Source organism: Haliotis rubra, unplaced genomic scaffold (assembly GCF_003918875.1).
Source record: "Haliotis rubra isolate DU_JTF1 unplaced genomic scaffold, ASM391887v1 Scf125, whole genome shotgun sequence".
NCBI classification, from domain to species: Eukaryota; Metazoa; Mollusca; class Gastropoda; order Lepetellida; family Haliotidae; genus Haliotis; species Haliotis rubra.
Window position 1 is genome coordinate 1,643,936 of NW_025765170.1, and position 22,893 is coordinate 1,666,828.

Here is a 22,893-nt window from a genome sequence, read left to right on the forward strand (position 1 = left end):
AAATACCCATATCCATCAAGCATTTGATGAAGATAGGGCGGTGGGACCTAATGGTTAAAGCGTTGGCTCATCACACCGAAGACCCGGGTTCGAATCCCCACGTGGGTACAATGTGTGAAGCCCATTTCTGGTGTCCCCCGCCATGATGTTGCTGGAATATTGCTAAAAGCGGCGTAAAACCAAACTCAGTCAGTCAGTCAGTTGATGAAGATAAAAGTATCTCTTTATCTGTATAAGCACACTAAGAATATCTTATGTCTAAATAAGGAAACTTAATCCATATTCATTTTTCACGACAAACTGACACTGCAGCAATGAAATAATCTTACACAACGCACACCCATAAATCAGTACGACATCACTCTAATGATGAGACTGCATGAAACAATTCTAAACTGAGAACAAAGCGACAAAGTATATATTATAAACAGCATTATAAAATCTTGCAGTTTTAAACTAAAATTCAGCGCTGCTGGAACATTTCCTGTTTCTTTTGGAATCTTCATGGAATCTTGAAGTAAGCACTGCTCATTAATTTTCTACAATGCTCTTCTCTGAAATAACTTTTTGTGATGTCAAAAATAATTGAATTGCAATCTCCCACTGTGTGGCACATTGAGAAAATTTACCACATGTGGAGGAGCTGCAACAATTGTTTATTTTTTATTTACAAATACTAACAAACCCACAAAAGATGACAGTCTGATTGTCTTCAAGGTTGTTAAACCCAGGAAGCTATATGGATGATGTACATCATGTTGTGAGGTTTATGAAAAACTAACAAGCAGAAATGAATGTTTCAATTTTTATTTAACTTTTAAAGTAAAATGTAGTTTTCAATACCTTGGTTATATTTGTGCCAGCAGTAGTCAGCTGAACATCTGAGTGAGTGAGTGAGTGAGTGAGTGAGGTTTTACGCCACTTTTAGCAATATTCCAGCAATTTCATAGACTAACAACTAGTCTCTGAAATGAACATATTTTACTGAAAAAAACGTTCATAGTAAATAAATATATATATAATGAAAAGGAGCCCTGAGACTTTCTTCATTTTAAGCTGAGGAAATCTAGACTTGCCACATATTCTAGACTTGCATGGGCTTTCTTGGATATATTTGCTTCAGGGTCTGTACGACAGACTAGCAATTTCACAGCTGGGTTGGTTTTGGTGTAGATACTTACACGGTTGAAAACATCAAGGCGAGGCACACAACAAGTTTTGTTCAGTAAGGACAGATTTTGTGACGGATAAATGCACAATTTTTTTAAAATGACTCAAATAAACTCTTGCTAAATTCGTTTTGTCTCGTGTTCATATGGGTCATTCCATGTGCCTACACTTCCATGACAGTCAACACCATCAACAGATTGAAAATGGTGTACGATTCTACACAGAAACGTCACTCTGTGCAATAAACAAGAAGTTGTTATCCATGAAGTCGTATGCTATATTAATGATGAATGGCTAGACAAAAGGTGTTCTTATCCTGCTAACTGAACTGCCACTAATCTGCTTGATATAATTACTAGATGCCTGGAAGAAGATTGTGATATTACGATAGAAGTCCCTGTGTTGGGGCTAAATCTAAACGACCGCCTCCGTGGTGTAGTGGTTAGAGCGTCCGCCCGGAGACCGGAAGGTCGCCGGTTTGATCCCCGACCGCGTCATACCAAAAGACGTTAAAATATGGTACTTGTTGGTCCCTGTCTGGCGCTCGGCATTAATGGATACAACAAGGACTGGTCGGCTCGGGAGTCAGTATAATGTGTCTGAGTGGGGTATTCATGCTTCACTGCGGCATGGTATCTCCGTGGGCTAGCACTATAAAACCAGCTTCAGTCTGGGCTAGTACAAGCAGCCGCACATACACATACACACGCATGCACATCGTCATATGAGCGAAATATTCTCAAGCACGACGATAAACCGACAATTTCACCTCACCTCACCTAAATCTAAATGTCACTAAATTGAAGCATTACTTTACTGGTATACTGATAACGGTGATGACAGGTTTACTTACATACAATACATCAAGGCAATTTATTTATAATTAATTATGTAGACATAGCTTTTGTTTTGTGGTATGTCTGGGAGATGGGGTTTTGTTACCTCAGGCTGGTATCTCATAATCTATAGACAGACGTACAGATACCGGTAGTTTATTCAGTAACAAGGCCATAGGTGCATAATATAGATGTTTGATTGCATGAATAACACATGCCAGTGAAGTCATTGATTAAGGTTCTCTTAGTTCTTGGACTTTATATAAATATAGACACGAGTTATATACAGTATCAAAGTTTTCAGATGAAGGAATTTCCATAAAAGATGTTACAGGGGTGATATAGTTAAGACAGGGGAGGTCATACAGCTTTTTGAGAAAGGGGAGGGGTTGTACCTCAGAGATGCCAACCCTTACTCTTTGGGCGTAATTATAACGATTTTGACCATTAATTACGCCATTACACTTAATCTGCGAAAATTATGCTTTTCTACTCATTTTATGAAAATCAATAAAGTGGATAAAATGTCACAGGGAAGTCTTTCGTAACGCACCAGTACAGGGGTTCAGAAATGGTCTTATCTCTTAGCATCGCGCTCATTCCAATTAACTTGTAAGGAATTAAAGTATTTTGTGTTACATGACCAACAATTTTTGATGTATGAAGCTTCATAATGATTGGTCACATGTATTTATGTCTAGAATATTTCCTATTCCTGTGAATAAACCTTCTTACAAGTAATTTTATAAAGTTATCACCTTTCACTATGTAAGTGTTTTAAGTATTACACTTTTTAGGTCCAAATTACACTTTTTGACCTCCAGTATTACACTTAGGCCCAAAATAGGGCTGGCACCTCTGTGTACCTTTCAAAAAGGGGGGGTTCCACGGTTCATTTTCACCCTTTTCACAAGTTTCAATGGTCATGTAATAAACTTTCAGGACAAAAGGGAGGGTGCGCACCCCTGCCATCGCAGCATCCCCCCCCCCCCTTCTCCAGATCTGCCTATGGTTTAAGATACATACTTCTCAAAAGATCTTCCCCTTGATATACAATATTTACAAAGTCTTTCAGTGTTTGGGACATTTGTGTATCTCCAAAAATCGACTGCAAGTCTAAACCTACTACATCTGAAACAAGTCCTGCACAGTCTCAGATGTTCAGGGATAGAGAGTGTAAGATACTTTTCTACATTTAAACCGGTGATTTAATGCTTATACTAGAATGAATCAGTAAACTGTTGACAGAACTACACGATTGTTGAAGGTTGTCAAATAATCTTTGTTTAATAAGGTGAATAAATATCTTCACATTTCCCACATCTTGTATTGATCTATAAGTGTCTATTAAACTATGTAGACAAACCTTTGTCCTTTTGAATACTGTGTGTGGAAGAAGTGTTCTTGTACTGTAGGCTAGTAATTTATCTATTTATCTACCAAAATTCCTAATTCCTCCCCCTCCCATCCTCAAAACAACCCATGAGGATCCGGGTTAGAACTGGTCTTCAGTAACCCATGCTTGTCGTAAGAGGCGACTATAGAGATCGGGTGGCCAGACTCACTGACTTGGTTGACACATGACATCACATCCCAATTGCATAGATTGATGCTCATGATGTTGATCACTGGGTTGTCTGGTCCAGACTCAATTATTTACAGACCGTCGCCATATGGTTGGAATATTGCTGAGTGGGCATTAAACATCAACCAAACCAAACCTAAATCTTTTTATCTATAACCAGTTAATGAAACTAATTTTTTCCCCCTAATATCTGAATCCTAATATAATAAATCCTTTGTTGTAGATTTGTTGTTCATTGTTTAATAATGAAATTTGTAGAAATGTCACTCACTCACTCACTCACTCATATATACTGCTCAAAAGAATCAAGTGTTCATTAATATTCATTTAAATAGTATGTGTAAATATTGTTATGTAATTAGCACCAATATATTTCATTATGTGAAATAAATATATGAAAAAATATTTTTTGAAGTTTAACCAGCTGAATAAATTAAATATTTTATAATGTTTTTTAATAACATAATGTTTACATTATTACCCCATATATCACCAACAATGTATATATTACACAAACACATGGTGTTCAACACACTGGCGATTTACCTGTTATGCCCGCGTCAAGTTAAGCTACTCTCAGCCGGCTTATACGATTAATCAACACGTTATTACCCAGATGTGCACACAATAAGTAGATCACAGACACAGAGCTGAGAGGCTAAGTTGTAAGGCAGATTAGGCTGAACACATACACACAGATACATCACTTGGAACTGGCTGCTTGCAGCCCTCTAACAGGATTATTAAGATGAGGGACATTTCTGTGAGTATTTTCTTTTATGTTTGAGATGAATTTGCAAAAGGTTTTTCAGCTCTTGGGTCAGTTTGTACTTTGGTGTTGTTACCGGTAGATTTTAGTCTGAAAAATTGTAAATGAAAATTAAACAATAAAAAGAATATGATTCGCTGTTGCTACATAATTGGAGGTGATCAACAATAGATGAATGATTGTTTCATCAGCATTCTAGAATTGGTGTTCGCTCGTCACGCCGAAGGCCTGGGTTCGATTCCCCACATGGGTACAATTTGTGAAACCCATTTCTGGTGTCCCCTGCTGTGATATTGCTGGAATATTGCTAAAAGCGGCATAAAACCAAACTCAGTCAGTCAGTCAGTCTAGAATTGGTGAGTCAATAGAATAGCATACAACTTTATGGATAACAATTTCTTGTTTATTGCATATAGCGACGTTTCAGTGTATGTATGATGTCATGGGGTGTTATAAGAAGTTAAACAACACCCAGTCATAGTAACATGACAGAATCAAGTAAGAATCAGAATTTCATGTAAGTAGTATGTGTAAATATTTTTATGTTATTAGCAATGATATTAAAACCAGTCATCATATGAAACATACTTATGCCAATAATGGTTGTCATCCCTTCAATTTTTTTTTATTGGAGGGGGTGTGGGGTGTTATGGGGTTTGGGTGGGGAGGCATGATATATATATGAAAAAATTATTTTCCTCATAGTTGAACCAGCTGAATAAATTAAATGTTATATGATGTTTTTTAATGATAAAATGTTTACATTATTAACCCATATATACTACCCATCAAAAGTTTAGACTCACTAGTTTAAATGTAGCCACTTACTTCAGTCAACTGTTCTAAACTTGATTTTGCAAAATATTCCATTCAGTTTAAAGGTACTGTTTACACATGAACTGATGTATAGTAAAACAAATTTGTAACGTTGAAAAGATTATTGTCATGAGTTCAATAAATGATGAAGCTCAGTGAAAATTGGCGAATTTGAAACAAAACTTTACACCAAAACGCAGCTGGTCACATGCACGATATTTGCACATGCTTTTCAGCAATTTGATGTATGATCATTGTGCAATTCATCTGCATTAAGTTTGCAGTTGGTTCCCCCAAGTTAGTGGAGAAATTCATCTTCGATGTAACCATATATATACATAACATTTAGTGAGTGCTTTAAGTGAGTCTAAACTTTGGATTGGTGGTGTATATAACATACAAAGCATGTGTTACACAAACACTTAGCGTTCAACATGCTGGCTGGTGATTTACCATGTGATTTACCATGTGATTTACCATGTCAAGTTAAGCTCCTCTCAGCATTATTACCAGTAGATTTTAATCTTCGTTTGTGGCTTTGTATTACCTGATGCTGCTAGACTGGAAGGAAGGATACTAGACTGTGGATGAAGGTGCAGAGGGTTTAAGGGGAATGTTAGTATTACTGGAGACCGGAGTTGACATCTAGATTTGAGAACCCGGTTGTTTAGCCTCCACACTAAAGCATTAACTTCTTCACTGAAGACGAATGAAGTCTAGAACAGACAATCCAGTGATTGACATCATGAGCATCGATCTTCTCATTTGGACTGAACTATAGCACTGAAAGAGTAAAGAAGTTGAAATCCATGTGTGCATGTGTGTATTTATGTGCCACTGGTCTTGTGTGTGTAGCGTGTGTTTGTGTGTGTTTTACATGCTGGTATCCTGGATATAAGACCAATGGGGTCTAAACTAACAGACAAAAGATTGCATTAACAATTATATTTTATTGCAGCTGGTCTTGTAGATGCCAATTGGGAGAGAAACAAGTGTCAAAAAACATCAAAAGTGTCAACTTTAGATGTAAATGGAAACATTTGGTGTTCATTTTTATGTAAATTTAAGTGCTGGGAAGGCAAAACACGACAAAACAAAATGGCGGCCAAAATGGCGGCCATTTTGATTTTTGTTTCAAAATAAAATTATGTCAAATAATTTCTACATCCTTCAGCAGTACACAGAAGTCAAAATGAAAGTGATAAGATTGATAGTAGTAAAACTATCAATGATTAACTTTGAGGTGTTGTCGGGCAGCAAACCAAACGTGACGAAAATGCTCGCAGACCCCCACATAATATAATGGCCTTTAAAAAAAATAATACCACAATCTGAGAGTATTACAGGCCTTTTCATGAGCCCAAGACATCATACTAACTGAAACTAGTGTCAAACAAAATCAGTACTGGGGAGGCTACGAAATCCTATTTCTAGGCCCCTTTTGAGATTCTCCTCCTGGACTAGAAGGCAAAACCTAGGATGTATTACACATTGATTAGGAAGGTAATTCATGTGAAGTGTGTGTGTGTGTTGTGCAAGCCATCTGAACTGCCAAGCCATGTAGACAGAACAATCAGACAGAACATATGAACTCCAATAGCCAGGGTAACAACAAGTACCATCTTTTAAACATCTAGTTTGACCAACCACTGACCTGCTCTCTTGGCAGAAACTCTGCCCCAGAGGCAGCTGATCTTTATCAGACTGTATTTTTAGGCCGCTTTTAGCAATAATGAGCAACAAGCCTGTGAGGGACACCAGGAAGGGGATTCACTGTACCAGTTTAGGTACTGAACCCAAGCCTCAGGCATGACAAGCTGCACCATTAACCACAGGGATATCAATCATCCCTTTGTCTAGATTTAGTTTAGTTAATTATGACTGAATATGTGTATAAAGCAGTTGTGCAGAACAGGTTATTCTGGCAGTATATTTACTTATTGTTTACTGATGACAAACCTGGGTCCACTTGCACAAAGCCATCTAAGCCCTACTATGAGTGAGTGAGTGAGTTTAGTTTTAACCACTAGGCTACCTCAGCTACCCCATATTCCAGCTGATATGGTGAGTGAGTGGTCTGTAAGCAATATTCCAGCTATATGGCGATGGTCTGTACATAATCGAGTCTGGACCATACAATCCAGTGATCAACAGCATGAGCATCAATCTACGCAAGTGGGTTGTGTAGACAGCATCTGTGACACATTTTTTGAGACAACATACTGGAGCCACATTTGACTATCCCTCTCTGAAGAGATGCTGCTCTTTCTCCTGTCTCAACATTTGGGTTGGACAAATAACATATGGTTGTTATTTATTGATGACAGAACATTAACACCACTTTATCTGAAACATAGTTACTCTTTTCCATTAGTACATATGAATGCATCATGTGGTACCACATCATTTCAAGTCCTCCCGGCTGTCTCAACCTGGTATTTGGAGAATGAATCGAGAACACACCAATCCATTGACCAGGGTGAGAATAATATATACCAACATGAACAATCACTTAACTTATTGAATTTGGTGGATCATAACTACACATTATTGTCACCTGACAATGAACAATCATTTGAAGTTAACAACACTTTAACTGAAAGTCCTTGGATGGGTGATATGTTTGTCAGTTTGACTTCTTAGAGTTTCTAGGACTTCAGTCCTGCCCCACAACGAAACACACATGACACATGTGGTCTCACCTTAGTCAAGTGAGTTTGTTAATGAATTTCCTCTGTTCACCCAGCAGTGAATGGGTACCTCGTGGGTAATTCATATGACCTTCTAGCACTTCAGAGGCAGCTTGGTTTATCCGGAGTACCGTATATTACCATCTATAAGCCGTCTGTAGAGAGGTCGGCTTATTCCTGGAATGGGGTTCCCCAGTTTGTTGACATGTGATCGAACTACAATAAGTATGATATTTAGCGAAACAAAACATATTATCCATTTTCTGTCCAGGACAATTCATTTAGATGCGTGAGTAGACACAATATGATTGTGAATCTTTGAATAATTTGGACCAAAGTTATAATTATTGGTAACTGCCAGTTGTCTGTGGTCTGTGTTTGCCAGGATTAGGACCCCCATTGCGAGGGGATCGGCTTATGTACGAAACATACCATTTTGACACTGGTTTTAAAGGTCAAGTTTGGGGGTCGGCTTATCTATGGGGTTGGCTTATAGACGGTAATATACAGTAATTATGTGTTAGGGCTTTGAGCATGCACAAGTGCATGGAAATGGGTGCTTTATAAATAGCTTTATTATTATTATAAATGTTACAGAATATACAAACAAGCACCCCTTATTACCCGTGAAGGTCCGGGTCAGAATATTGGCCTTCAGTAACCCATGCTTGTCGTAAGTGGCGACTAACGGGATCGGGTAGTCAGGCTCGCTGACTTGGTTGACACATGTCATTGGTTCCCAGTTGTGCAAATCGATGCTCATGCTGTTGATCACTTGATTGTCTGGTCCAGACTCGATTATTTCCAGACCGCCACCATATAGCTGGAATATTGCTGAGTGTGGCATAAAACTCAACTCACTCACTCGCTCACCCCTATCACCTAAATGGCATGGGGCGGTGGGGTAGCCTAGTGAGGTAGCCTAGAGGTTAAAGCATTGCCTCGTCACTCTGAAGACCTGGGTTCGATTCCCCATATGGGTACAGTGTGTGAAGCCTATTTCTGGTGTCCCCTGCCGTGATGTTGCTGCAATATTGCTAAAAGCGGCATAAAACCATACTCACTCACCCACTCCTAAATGACATACACTAGTACTGTACAACAGGTCATCCTGGACTGATTCCATCTAATCCTGTCCAGCTGTGCCTGCAGATGTGTGTCTGTAGTAGAGTTGAGGCCCCATGTGGAGGCCTGATTGATTGGGCTATTGATTTTTGTCATATGGCATAAAACCAATACAGTTTGACACATGTCATGAATTCTTTAAAGGCGTTACCTGTTCTGATGTTCTGATCACCTTCAGGAACTGAAACAATGCCATTCTGTTGGAACATGGGAGAATTAAGTGGGCCACTATTTATGGGATTCCTGAAATGGAAATGACCACAACCTGTTTTATTTCAAATGATGAGGTATTAAGGGTCTTGAAGACATGAAGTTGGACTGTATTCTTGGTCCAAAAGGCTTTGCTGACTGATTGCAAGATTAAAGGTGCTGCCATTCATGATGCAGAGTTGTCTCCCTTAGACATTCAAGGATTCTAATATTGAATTTGGATCCCAGTTTCTGTCAGCACCCCAATTGTGTGAAAATGAAGATTTGTATTTTTTTATTTCTTCAGATTAGTTGGTTACAATGTGAGACCATACTGACAGAAGGTCATCCTGCCCTGAATGTTGCTGATACTTTCAACCATTGGTTTGCTTGTCCCAGACTGGATTGTTCACAGGTGTCCTAAATGTTGCTGGATATTGTTGATAGCAGAGTAAAACAACATTCACTCATGCATAAACATGTCCCCATTTTGACTATTTTTAGATGATCAGTTGACTTTCCTTTGCATGTGTTTGTGATGGGTTTGCATCATGATAGCATTTGTTATTTATTGCAAGTCCATGAGTTAAAATCAGTCTTACTGAAACCCATGTATAATTTTTAAGTTTCCCCAAAGCGTTTTTGATTGTTTGTTGTTTAATGTTATTAGATGAACTCAGCAATATCCAAGCGAACAAATTTTCATTGTGACAATGGCTTTTTGTTGCGACAGCATTATGAGGTCATGTTGTCACAACATAAATCTTTAAACTCACAGATTGGTTCTGTGTGACCAAAATACTACCAATGTCCAGCTGTAAGACAACATGAGTTGATGAAGACCCAACATAACTGTAAACTTCCGGATTGGTTGTGTGTGACCAAAATACAACCAATCTCCAGCTGTAAGACAACATGAGTTGATGAAGACGCAAATTAACTGTAAGCTTCCAGATTGGTTGTGTGACCACCATAACTGTAAACTTCGATGAAGACGCCAAATTAACTGTAAGCTTCGGATTGTGTGTGTGTGACCAAAATACAACCAATCTCCAGCTGTAAGACAACATGAGTGAAGACTTCCATAACTGTCTGTGAGACCAAAACTGTAAGACAACATGAGTTGATGAAGACGGAACATAACTGTAAACTTCCGGATTGGTTGTGTGAGACCAAAATACAACCAATCTCCAGCTGTAAGACAACATGAATCGATGAAGACCAATTCTGACCCAGATATTACAGTGACAGACCATATGACAAGTCGTCACATGACAGGTCATCATCTCTCCTAGTGAATCTGTGTTTACATATGACCTATTTTTGGATTGATTGTGGTCAAATTGATTTTGCATAAATCAGAGTTATCATCCTTAACCTCATCTTTAGCTCTAGTCATCTGACCTTGACCTAGTTATTATCAGCCAATTGGTCTTGCTATTTAACTGGTTCTGTGGTGAAGAATACATTTGCTATCCATCATCATTTGTTGAGAGTAATTATCTTGATACTGAAACTGATAATAGAAAATTACAATCGACGAGAAGATATTACACGATCCATCTCATCTCTGTTCAAATGTAGTATCGGTTGAAATATCATCAGTGGTGGTTTGTGGTCTTGTTTCTGGTGGTTTGTGGTCTGAGAGTTTCTAGGACTTCAGTCCTGCCCCACAATGAAACACATGTGGTCTCACCTTAGGTAAGGGAGTTTGTTCAAAATTGCCTCTGTTCATCCAGCCTCTGTTCATTGGCTACGGCCTCCGTGGTGTAGTGGTTAGAGCGCCTGCCCGAAGAATAATTAGCTGTCGGAGGTCGTGCTGGTTCGATCCCGACAAAACGTCATATCAAAAGACGTTAAAATGTGGTACTTGTTGGTCCCTGCCTGGTGCTCGGCATAAATAGGTACAACAAGGACTGGTCGGCTCAGAGTCAGTATAATGTGTCTGAGTGGGGTATTCATGCTTCACTGCGGCATGGTATCTCAGTGGGCTAGCACTATAAAACCACCTTAAGTTTGGGCTAGTACAAGCAGCCGCACATACACATACACACGCATGCACGTCGTCATATGAGCAAAATATTCTCCAGCGCGACATTAAACCCAATTTCACCTCACCTCACCTCACTTCAGAAGTTTGTGAAGAGTAAGAACTGACCAGTAACCCATGCTTGTCGTGAAGCGCGACTAACAGGATCGGGTGGCGAGGCACACTGACTTGGTTGACACATGTCATTGTATCCCACTTGTGGAGATCTATGCTCATGATATCAATCACCAATAATCCATAGATGTGTTGTATCATTCACATATATACTGCCCGTACACACCATACCCATGAAGATCCGGGTTAGAACTGATCAGTAACCCATGCTTGTCGTAAGAGGCAACTAACAGGATTGGGTGGCGAGGCACACTGACTTCGTTGACACGTCATTGTATCCCACTTGTGGAGATCTATGCTCATGATATCAATCACCAATAATCCATAGATGTGTTGTATCATTCACATATATACTGCCCGTACACACCATACCCATGAAGATCCGGGTTAGAACTGATCTTCAGTAACCCATGCTTGTCATAAGAGGCAACTATCAGGATCGGGTGGTCAGGCTTGCTGACTTGGTTGACACATGTCATCGTATCCGAAGTGCGTAGATCGATGCTCATGATCTTGATCACTGTCTTGATAAACTGCCTATATTTAATGTCTTACACTGTTTATATGAACTGCCAATTGAGTGCACATCCATGTCTTGCTGACAACATTGAAAATCTCTTTTAGGAAAGTCTTTAAAAAATTAATATGCGGTATAATTTGTGTTAATTTTGTAAAAAGATATGACTACTTAACATTTCTATGGAAACACATTTTCAAGATATAACAATTCTTTGCAATCTCAGTTATGAATTTTTCATCAACCACAAGAAGATTCAGGTGAGAACTACAACCACAGAGGGAAATTTCATCTCAAATGAGAGTACTCATAAATTTCCAATAATTATTGCCTTTATCAGAACAAAATGTTTCCAAATGTCGGATAATGTGTTTGACGATAAAATATTTGAAGCAAAAGAGGTTCAAATAATCTATGTGTTTTAACTTTTTGATGGAATTTGTAAATTCATTATCAATAATTCCTGGAAATGTCCCTTTGATCCTTGCTGGAAGTATGGGCAATAATGGGTTTGGTTTGAAAATGACAGTTATGACAGCGTGGATAATGATAACTGATAGTGCACAATATGCCAAACGTTAACGTTTCCCTAAACTTGAACCAAGAATACAGGATGTTCATAATAGGTGTTCATTTAACATCTGAAATCTAAAACCCGTGAAGGTCCGGGTTAGAATGAGCCTTCAGTAACCCATGCTTGTCCTAAGAGGCGACTAACGGGATCGGGTGTTCCCTGCTCGCTGGCTTGGTTGACACATGTCATTGGTTCCCAATTGCGCAGATCGATGCTCATGCTGTTGATCACTGGATTGTCTGGTCCAGACTCCATTATTTACAGACTACCATCATGTAGCTGGAATATTGCTGAGTGCGGTGTAATGCTAAACTCACTCACTCACTCACTCTGAAATCTGAAATTTATCATGCATGATGCTCTACACATATCACAGAAATTAATTATACATGTTAATGATTTTCCAGTTGCTATAGCATCAATGTTAATTGAGTTTTTCATGTATTCATACATCCTGTGATAAAATACTTTCCCTTGAGTGAGTGAGTTTGGTTTTACGTGGCTTTCAGCAATATCACGGCAGGGGACACCATAAATGGGCTTTACACATTGTACCAATGTGGGAAATGGAACCTGGGCCTTCGGCGTGATGAGCCAACGCTTTAACCACTAGGCTATCCCACTGCTCCACTTTCCCTGGAGATCATCCTAGCTTTAAAATACATCCTGTAGATGCTTGTTTTAAAGTTCATCAATGTGTGAAGATCTTTGGTTGGAACCGATCTTCAGCAACACATACCTGTGGTAGGAGGCGACTAAGGTGGTGAAGCAAACTGACTTGCTTGACACATGTCATCATATCCCAATTGTATAGATCGATGCTCATGATATCAATCACCAAATAGCAATTTTTTCATAATCTTGTACCCAAGTGTACGGGATGTGCATTATAGTCATGGTCAAGTGGGCACCAAATATAGCACCTGAGTGTGGTGAGGTGAGGTGAAATTGGGTTTAACGTCGTGCTTGAGAATATTTCGCTCATATGACGACGTGCATGCGTGTGTATGTGTATGTGTGGCTGCTTGTACTAGCCCAGACTGAAGCTAGTTTTATAGTGCTAGCCCACTGAGATACCATGCCGCAGTGAAGCATGAATACCCCACTCAGACACATTATACTGACTCAGAGCCGACCAGTCCTTGTTGTACCCATTAATGCCGAGCGCCAGGCAGGGACCAACAAGTACCATATTTTAACGTCCTTTGGTATGACGCGGTTGGGGATCGAACCCGCGACCTTCCTCTCTCCGGGCAGACGCTCTAACCACTACACCAAGGAGGCGGTCAGCACCTGAGTAGGGGCGGCGGGGTAGCCTAGTGGTTAAAGCGTTGGCTCATCACACCCAAGGCCCGGATTCGATTCCCCACATGGGTACAACGTGTGAAGCTCATTTCTGGTGTCTCCCACTGTGATATTGCTGGAATATTGCTAAAAGTAGCGTAAAACTAATAAACTCACTCTCTAGCACCTGTGTGTGGTCTGTTCATGGTTGGTATTTATTAGGTCCTCAGCAGGCCGTAATCATGTGCAGCTACATACATATGCATGCATATTGTGATGTAAGTGAAATGTATTACACATGTTACATTTGATCAATTTCTAAATGGCATTATGTATTCATAACTTTCGGCCATGGGAGCCGTGCCAATTTACAATTACCAGAAGGATACACAGCATCTATGGCTCGACTACCAGTTGTTTGACTTCGATTTTTGTGGAAGTTGCGCAGGCTGAGTGGGTTAGACAGCCAACTTTGTATGCTGGCGATTAGGCACCTGACTCCCTGACTCGGAGAGTCTGGGTTTGAATCACGGATGGGACTCAACCCAACAAAAACACTAGAATCTGTACTTTAGTGTAAGTTAAACTGAACCATTGATTATGTCTGATGCTTTTATCAGACAAGTTACTAATCACTGCAAATACTTGACAATGACCTTTAGCTCCAAAATGACCTTAAATTGAATGTTTAATATGTAATGTTTTCCTATAATATCTGCTGTTTCTTCTGAAGTGATGAAGTATTAGCAAGTATCATTGATAGATGTATGTTGCAACATCACGCTACACTTTGAAAAAAGTTGTAAGAATTTTTGTATTTCACAAATATGTCTTCAAAATAATGATCAGGTTTTTAAGAAAGAAGATCTTTATTTTTTCCTCTTTTACAGATCTTTTCTCTCTTATAGAAAGTAGTTTTTACAATCATTACTTTAAAAACAGATCTATAGAAAAGGAAAATAATTGCTGATGATACTCTTAAGTTGGGGTTTAATGACGGCCTCGGAAGAGCTTGATTTCATAGGTGGACCATTAATAAATCCAATTACTAGGAAACTAAGGCACTTATGTATCGTCCCAAACGTGAATACTAATCAGTTAGTGTATGTTATGTATCTGTATTTTGTTAATCAAAGCAAAAAGATTTTCTAAGCTTTAGTAGCTGAATAATGTAAGATTTGGAAGGTGATTCTGTCAGTCAGAATTCATTAATATTTAATCAGTTGTTAGGGAGATGTCGTCCATAGGCTGAGTGATTGTCAGTCACTTCCGTCAGGATAAAAAAGGACAACATAATTGTATTTAAACCTTTTTTGTTTGCAGATTGAAATTATTCTGAATGGAACCAGGAAAGGAAGCAAGACGTTCAATTTAACGGATGAGACCATGCTCGGTGGAGACACAGCTTGAAAGGTAATAAGATTAAGATAAAGAATGTCATCAATCAAATAATATTCTGTGGTAATGATTATATGGTGTTATCACAGTTATATTACTCAAGTGAAATTAAGGAACACTTGATTCTTTCATATTACTATGTATAGTCTGTCATGGCTCAACTTCTTCAGTATAATGCCCATTCCTGGTGTCCCCCGCCGTGATATTGCTGGAATATTGCTAAAAGCGGCGTAAAACTAAACTCACTCACTCACTCTTCAGTATAATGAGTGAGTGAGTACCAGTCTCAGTAAACTTAGACTCAGTATTATTCGTTACACTGCTATACTGAGTCTAACAAACCCTAGGAGAAGATCGTGTCTGCTAACCTTTGAACGACCTATGACCGACCAATCAAACATGAGACAGCAGAATGAATTTAACAAATCAGACAACAATTACTTGTTTGGGTTTGGCGGGACTTACAAAATGGTTTTTTGGATTTTCTCTTCCCTGGTCGCTGACACTGATCTATCAACAAGCGTAAATCCGCATAAAACACAGATATTTGACCTGCAGTATATACGCTTAGGGGCTTTTAATGGCATGGTTACTATTAGCCTATATTTCTGCATGATAACATCCTTGAAAATTGACAAAAACGCTATTTTCAGTTTACTCATTGCGTCCTCAATGTGTATCAATCGGAAGCGATCGTTCAAACGGTATGTGCGAATGTTAACTTTCATGATTTGGTAAGCTATGTTCTGATTGGTCAGTCCAAAAGTTTAGCTGACGCGACCTTCTACTAGGGTTTGTTAGACTCAGTATAGCAGTGTAACGAATAATACTGAGCCTAAGTTTACTTAAACTGGAGTGAGTATGGTTTTATGATGCTTTTAGTAATATTTCAACAATATCAAGACGGACGACACCAGAAATGGACTTCACACATTGCACCCATGTGGGGAATCTAACTCTTTGGTGTGACAAGCAAATGCTTTAACCCCAACTGCTCCTCAGAATAGTATAGAAACATTTGACTATTACCATCAATATCAATGCAAAGTGTCATTTTCATCATCACTATCATGATATTTATTATCATTAAGTGCACAATTATCATCATCATCATCATGTCAATATCATCATCATTGTTGCTGTCATCGATGTCAGTGCAGTTGTTGATGTCGTATTCATCATCATCAATGTCATTGTCATCATCATCATCATTGTTGTTATCATCCTCAATGACATCTCAGTTGTTGATGTCATCATCATCATAATCAATGTCATCTCAGTTGTTGATGTCATCATCATCATCAATGTCATCTCAGTTCTTGATGTCATCATCATCATCATCATCATCAATGTCATCTCAGTTGTTGATGTCATCATCATCATAATCATCAATGTCATCTCAGTTCTTGATGTCATCATCATCATCATCATAATCAATGTCATCTCAATCCTTGATGTCATCATCATCATAATCAATGTCATCTAAGTTGTTGATGTCATCATCATCATCAATGTCATCTCAGTTCTTGATGTCATCATCATCCTCAATGACATCTCAGTTGTTGATGTCATCATCATCAATGTCATCTCAGTTGTTGATGTCATCATCATCCTCAATGACATCTCAGTTGTTGATGTCATCATCATCATCAATGTCATCTCAGTTGTTGATGTCATCATCATCATCATCATCAATGTCATCTAAGTTGTTGATGTCATCATCATCAATGTCATCTCAGTTGTTGATGTCATCATCATCATCATCATCATCAATGTCATCTCAGTTGTTGATGTCATCATCATCATCATCAATGTCATCTCAGTTGTTGATGTCATCATCATCATCAATGTCATCTCAGTTGTTGATGTCATCATCATCATCATCAATGTCATCTCAGTTGTTGATGTCATCATCATCATCAATGTCATCTCAGTTGTTGATGTCATCATCATCATCAATGTCATTGTCATTATTGTTGTCATCATCATCATTTCAACATCATCATCATCATCATCATTGTGGTCATCATTAATGTCACCTCAGTCGTTGATGACGTCATCATCATTACCATCCATCATCTTTTTTCCCTAAGTGGGATTCTGAGGCAAAATATGTCCTCCATGTAAGCATCAACATGACAGCTTGAAACACTGCTCCCGATGATCACACCCTGTCAGCTGGCTGTACATGACCTGATGGTATAGATAGTTGGTAGAGCATTAACCTGTGATACTCCTGGGCCACACTCAATTATTTAGAGGCCACACCGATTTAGCTGGAATAATGTGATACGCAAAACAACAGTCACTCACACATCGCTGTTATTATTGTCATTAGGTTGCTTGTTTTCATGACACATATAGTCAGAGAAATGGGTCATGTCAGCCTTTGATCTTACACTCACTAGGCCGTTGGCGTATCCATGAAGAGTTATGCCCCACGGACGATGCCATCTCTAGTCAGTACTGGAACTCCCTCGGGGAACTATGTACAAGTGCACTAGGGAATCAGGACAAACCTGTAATGTTTCATCCGTTATCCGATAATGAATAATAATAAATGTTTGTGAATGTTTATGTTTGTGCATGTGTGCATGGAGTGAGTGAGGGACTGTTTGATCTGGATGCTGTACTGATGGTACATCTCCTCCAGGTCAAGTTCCTTGAAAGAGATCTGCAAACAGAACATAGATGTAGCTTGTTGGCATCCTGACTGACCAGTGTAATCATTGACATCTCATTACAATAACCAATTTGGACCAAATGTTCATTTTGAGTAAAGGTCAATCACATTCAATATAACTAGTAATTTGACATGACTGTAGTGTCAGAAACACAGGAGGTGGTCAGGCTCGCTGACTTGGTTGACACATGTCATCATATCAGAATTGCGTAGATTGATGCTCATGCTGTTGATCACTGGATTGTCTGGTCCAGACTCGATTGTCAGAAACACAGCCAGAATGTCTTCTAGGCCAATCTGGGGCGGTGGGGTAGCCTAGTGGTTAAAGCGTTGGCTCGTCACGCCGAACACCTGGTTCGAATCCCCACATGGACAAACAAGGGCGCCGAACACCGGTTCGAATCCCCACATGGGTACAATGTGTGAAGCCCATTTCTGGTGTCCCCAGCCGTGATGTTGCTGGAATATTGCTAAAAGCGGCATAAAACCAAACTCAGTCAGTCAGTCTAGGCCAATCCCTGTTTTCATCCTCACAAAAACAAACATTCCAACAAAACTTTCATTTATAATAATCTTTTGGTATGATATATATATATCAATGGTTCACATGAATCTGCTTTTAAGGTGAGTGAGTAAGTGAGCGAGTGAGTGAGTGAGGTTTTAACAAAAAAAGTGTGTTTGCTTGTTTGTGCATGGGTTCCATATGTGTTTCTGGAAGTGTTTCTGTGTCTGCACATGTTTGTTGTGCCTGTTTGTGCATGTGTGCCTGTAGTCTTGTGCCTGTTTGGGTTTGTGTCTCTGTGTCAGCTGTTTGTATGTGAGAGTGAGAGTGTAGATCCCTTTTGTGTGCGAATACAAACAATTGTTTGACTTGAAGCACTCACTGTGAAAACTGTCTCAGACAACAATCCCAGGCCACCAGCATATATATGTCAGTGTGTTGCTAAAACTGCTGCTGTATGGAAACAAAACACTTGACATCATGCTAAACACAACACAAAAACCTTAAAACTACAGACAGCATGTTAATCTGAAAATAAACTTGCCACCTTGAGATTAAGTGTTCTAAGGATCATCACAAAGGACACTTCCATTTTCCATGGATTATTGTCCGACATATGATGATCTAAGTGAGTTGGGGCCAGTGGGGTAGCCTAGTGGTTAAAGCATTTGCTTGTCACACCAAAAGACCTGGGTATGATTCCCCACGTGTACAAATGTGTGAAGCCCATTTGTAGTATCCCTTGTCTAGTATTCCATTCCATTGATATTGCTGGGAGAATTTCTAGTGCCCTCTGCCGTTCTATTGATAGAATACTGCTAAAAGCAGCGTAAAACCCAACTCACTCACTCACTCGCTGTGTGAATCAGGACAAGCTGTTCTTGTTCTTGTTTATTTGGTATGCAGGTGTACTTATTAATTGATGTTTGTGATATATTCTTGAAATATTTCAGATAATATGGTACACAAAACGAGATAATCAAAATTGCAATCAATACATATACAGTTGACCGTCTGCAACTTTCTGCATGGCCTTGTTGAAGGTTATATCACATAAGATAAGAGGCATGTTGTTCATCTCAACACTAAATGGAGTCAAGATGAGAAAAACATATTTGTAACATTCCAATAATTCATTTTATTTATCACAGATACAAGTAACCACTTCCATGTCAAGAGGTTGTTTTGAATGAACGGCAAAGGTCAAGGACTTTCCTCTGGGGATTCCGAGTGTCCAATCTGCCTCTCCGCATTCTCACAATGGAAGTCACGAGCCCGAAGGCATGTGAGAGTTTTTTCAGCCTCACATCAGTTGCCGGCAGCCGGACGCAGCTGGTCAAGGGGGCAGAGGAAGAGAGCACTACCAGAAAATCTTCCTCTGAAGACGTCCCCCTCAAAGAGATGAAGGTAAAACTCTGGTTCTACTTGTTGCATTTTCTTATGAAATTAGTATAAAATTCAAATGAGTGGAGGATGCAAAAAGTAATTTTCAATATCTTCATGTGAAAATGTCTTAACTTAATAAGGTGGAAAGCTGAGGTGGTTCACGGGAATTTTCTCCAAGGCCATTGATGTTGAGAACATCTTGTGAGAGCTTAAGAGATTTGGTAGAATCTGTGGAAATTACTGCGGCACAAATTCTTGATGTTTTCACCATTTATGTGCCATTCTGGCTAGATCAAGGACCAGGTAAGGGTATTCCTATATGCTGATATTTTTACCAAGACAGCAGAAAATGTTTAATTGATTGACTGATTACAGATAAGTGATGACAATTTTTATGAAATTGTTGCGATTCTCTTGATTTTTGGTTTTGATGGAAAACTGAATTGTTGCTCATGATATCAACCCTTGGTTTGTCTAATCCAGATTTACGGTCTGTGTTATGGTTGTTAGTTGTTTCAAGCAAACAACATACTGAGGCAAAGGCAGCTAAACTAGAGGGACAGAAAACCCAGTGACTGACAGCATGAGCATCAAATTGTCCTTTCAATAGTGTTGTTGATTGACTGATGATGAAAAAGGACTCAGTTAAGGTTTCTTATGAAGGGAATCTTCATACTGACGTGTTATTTCAATATGTAAATAAAAGCCTTTCCGAAATTGGAAGAAGTTTCTACTAAAAGTAGCAATCATTGTGTGATTCCAAATAAATCATACACATGTGTTTATGAATCACCATCAAATAGTGTTTGTAAAATCAAGAGTTTATCCTGCCCCCCACATCACAAACACATGCAAAGGCATGTTAAGTTTTTGCTTGAGCAAACACAGGGGTATAAATCAAAACGAATGACATTTGGACACTGGAGCATCAAAATATGGAAATATCCTCCCCTTGTGTACCATCCAACTTTTTGACAACTATACTGAGTCATGGCAGGGGGTAGCCTTGTGGTTAAAGCATTCGCTTGTCACATGGGTATAATATCCCCACATGGGTACAATATGTGAAGCCCATTTCTGGTGTCCCCACCATGATATTGCTGGAATATTGCTAAAGGCGGCATAAAACTCACTCACCCACTCACATTACTGAGACCTTGAGTCTAGTGACCCAGATAAAAAAGTTTTGAATATTTCCGTGAAATGGGCATGCTCAATTGTACCTCAACAGGCAGCTGTGTAGCCTAGTGATTAAATCGTTTGCTCGTCACGCCAAAGACCTGGGTTCGACCCACATTTCTGGTATCCCTTGTCTTGATACTGCTGGGAGAATTTTCTAAAGCAACGTAAAACTGTGATCACTCACTCATTCATGATTGCACATCAAAAGTTCGAAATGTAAACACCAAAGGTTGGAGCCATTGGAACAATACTCAACTAAAATTAAAAGTCTAGTATTGGAAAGTTGAATTCATTATTCTTCTTGTACAATCTTGTTTAATTTTGTTGTCACTGGGAATCTCTGAACATCAATTTAAACATGTTTGTTTGTTGTTTAACAGCGTTGTTTAACAGCAGCAATATCCCAGCTATATGTAAATAATCAGTCTGGACCAGAAAACCAGTGATTAACATCATGAGCATCAATCTATGCAATTAGGATACGATGACATGTTGCAACCAAGTCAGTGAGCCTGACCACCCGATCCGTTAGTTTCCTTTTACAACAAGCATGGGTTGCTGAAGACCATTCTAACCCGGATCTTCACGGGTAGTTTAAACATGAAACAGATGAGGTTGTCTGATTGCTCTCCTGTTTTTCTGTTTCATTTTGGTAACTTAGTGCAAAGAAAATGACTATTTAACAATTACCGAACAACATCAAATCATCAATATACATCATTAACTTCAACTCCCTTGTCTTATGACCATGTATATTTTTTCCAGTCTAAGCAGAATTTCTGATTCATAAATGATGTGCTATTATTTCACAGAGGAATTGCTGTAGAAATTCTGCAGACCTAATGCCACTTGTGTTGCTTTTCTGTAATGAAATATTGCAAATTACAAATACATCAGTACATCAAAGGCTATGTACAGACCCATGAAGATCCGGGTTAGAATTGGTCTTCAGTAACCCATGACTTGGTTGACGCATGTCATCATATCCCAATTGTTCATGTTGTTGATCCCAATTGTGTAGATCGATGCTCAGGCCAGACCAATTTTATTTCTTCTTGTTCGGATCCGGCGGTCATATTTTTTCAAGAATAAGAACAAAAATAAACATTTGTTTTCCCCGCTCAAAAAATAAAATCCTAATAATAATCAGCGTGAAACCTAAACTCACTCAACTTATATCTAGTTGATATAAACAAACCAAAAGAGTTAACATGGAAATTCATGTGGGTTTTGCTTTGACTGGTGATTTTTTTTTTCCCCTCCTGCCTTTAGGTTTTCTGAAGACAAATATCTGTAAAACAAGAAATAAAATTGGTCTGGCCTCATGATGTTGATCACTGAATTGTCTGGTCCAGACTCGATTATTCACAGACCACCACCACATAGCTGGAATATTGCTGAGTGCGGCATTAAACAACAAACTAAGCCATGTACAAATTGTGGCTTCACTGGAATCTGATCCAAGTGCTAGCTGTGGTTACACATTGATCCTGGACATGTCATCAAAGATCACATCGGAATGACCTTTACAAAATTTGATTGACAGGCCGTAAATGTCAATCAGAATGCCTCAAGCTTGAATAATTAGAAAACACAATCGCACTTTGACTTTCACGCTCTGGCGTTGGTCGGATGACAGGTCATTCTGACGTGGCCCATAATGGGATGTCATGAGATCTTTGTGTAGCGACGTAGAACACTGGGATATGATTTTAATGAGATTGCAATTTGTACATAGTCTTTGATGTGCTAAGCAAGTATATTTGCAAGAAAACATTCTGACCTGACCTGTAAAGGGAAGAAGTGTTTGAATGGCCTGAAGAAGGAGCAAGCATACACTCCAAAACGTTGTGTTATTCACAATAAAGAAGTTGACATCCATAAATCTTGCTTTTCTTATGTTTGAATGGCATTTAGTGGTGATACACATTATAGGTGAGGATTTATAGATGTCAACTTCTGTGTTATGTTCCGGAGTATAGTTACACTCATTGACCTGATGCACAGTATATTCTTACTTCTT

The 22,893-nt window shown here is 39.0% G+C and overlaps 1 protein-coding gene across 1 annotated transcript in view; it reads left to right on the forward strand.

Annotated features, from left to right (window-relative positions):
• LOC124266340 (adenylate cyclase type 2-like) overlaps window positions 1-22,893 on the forward strand; it is a 101,673-nt gene that overhangs the window by 36,839 nt on the left and 41,941 nt on the right. Inside the window, 2 exon segments of the mRNA XM_046701142.1 lie at window positions 15,043-15,132; window positions 19,454-19,709. Of these exon segments, the coding sequence (XP_046557098.1) occupies window positions 19,563-19,709 (147 nt within the window). The 5' untranslated portion in view covers window positions 15,043-15,132; window positions 19,454-19,562.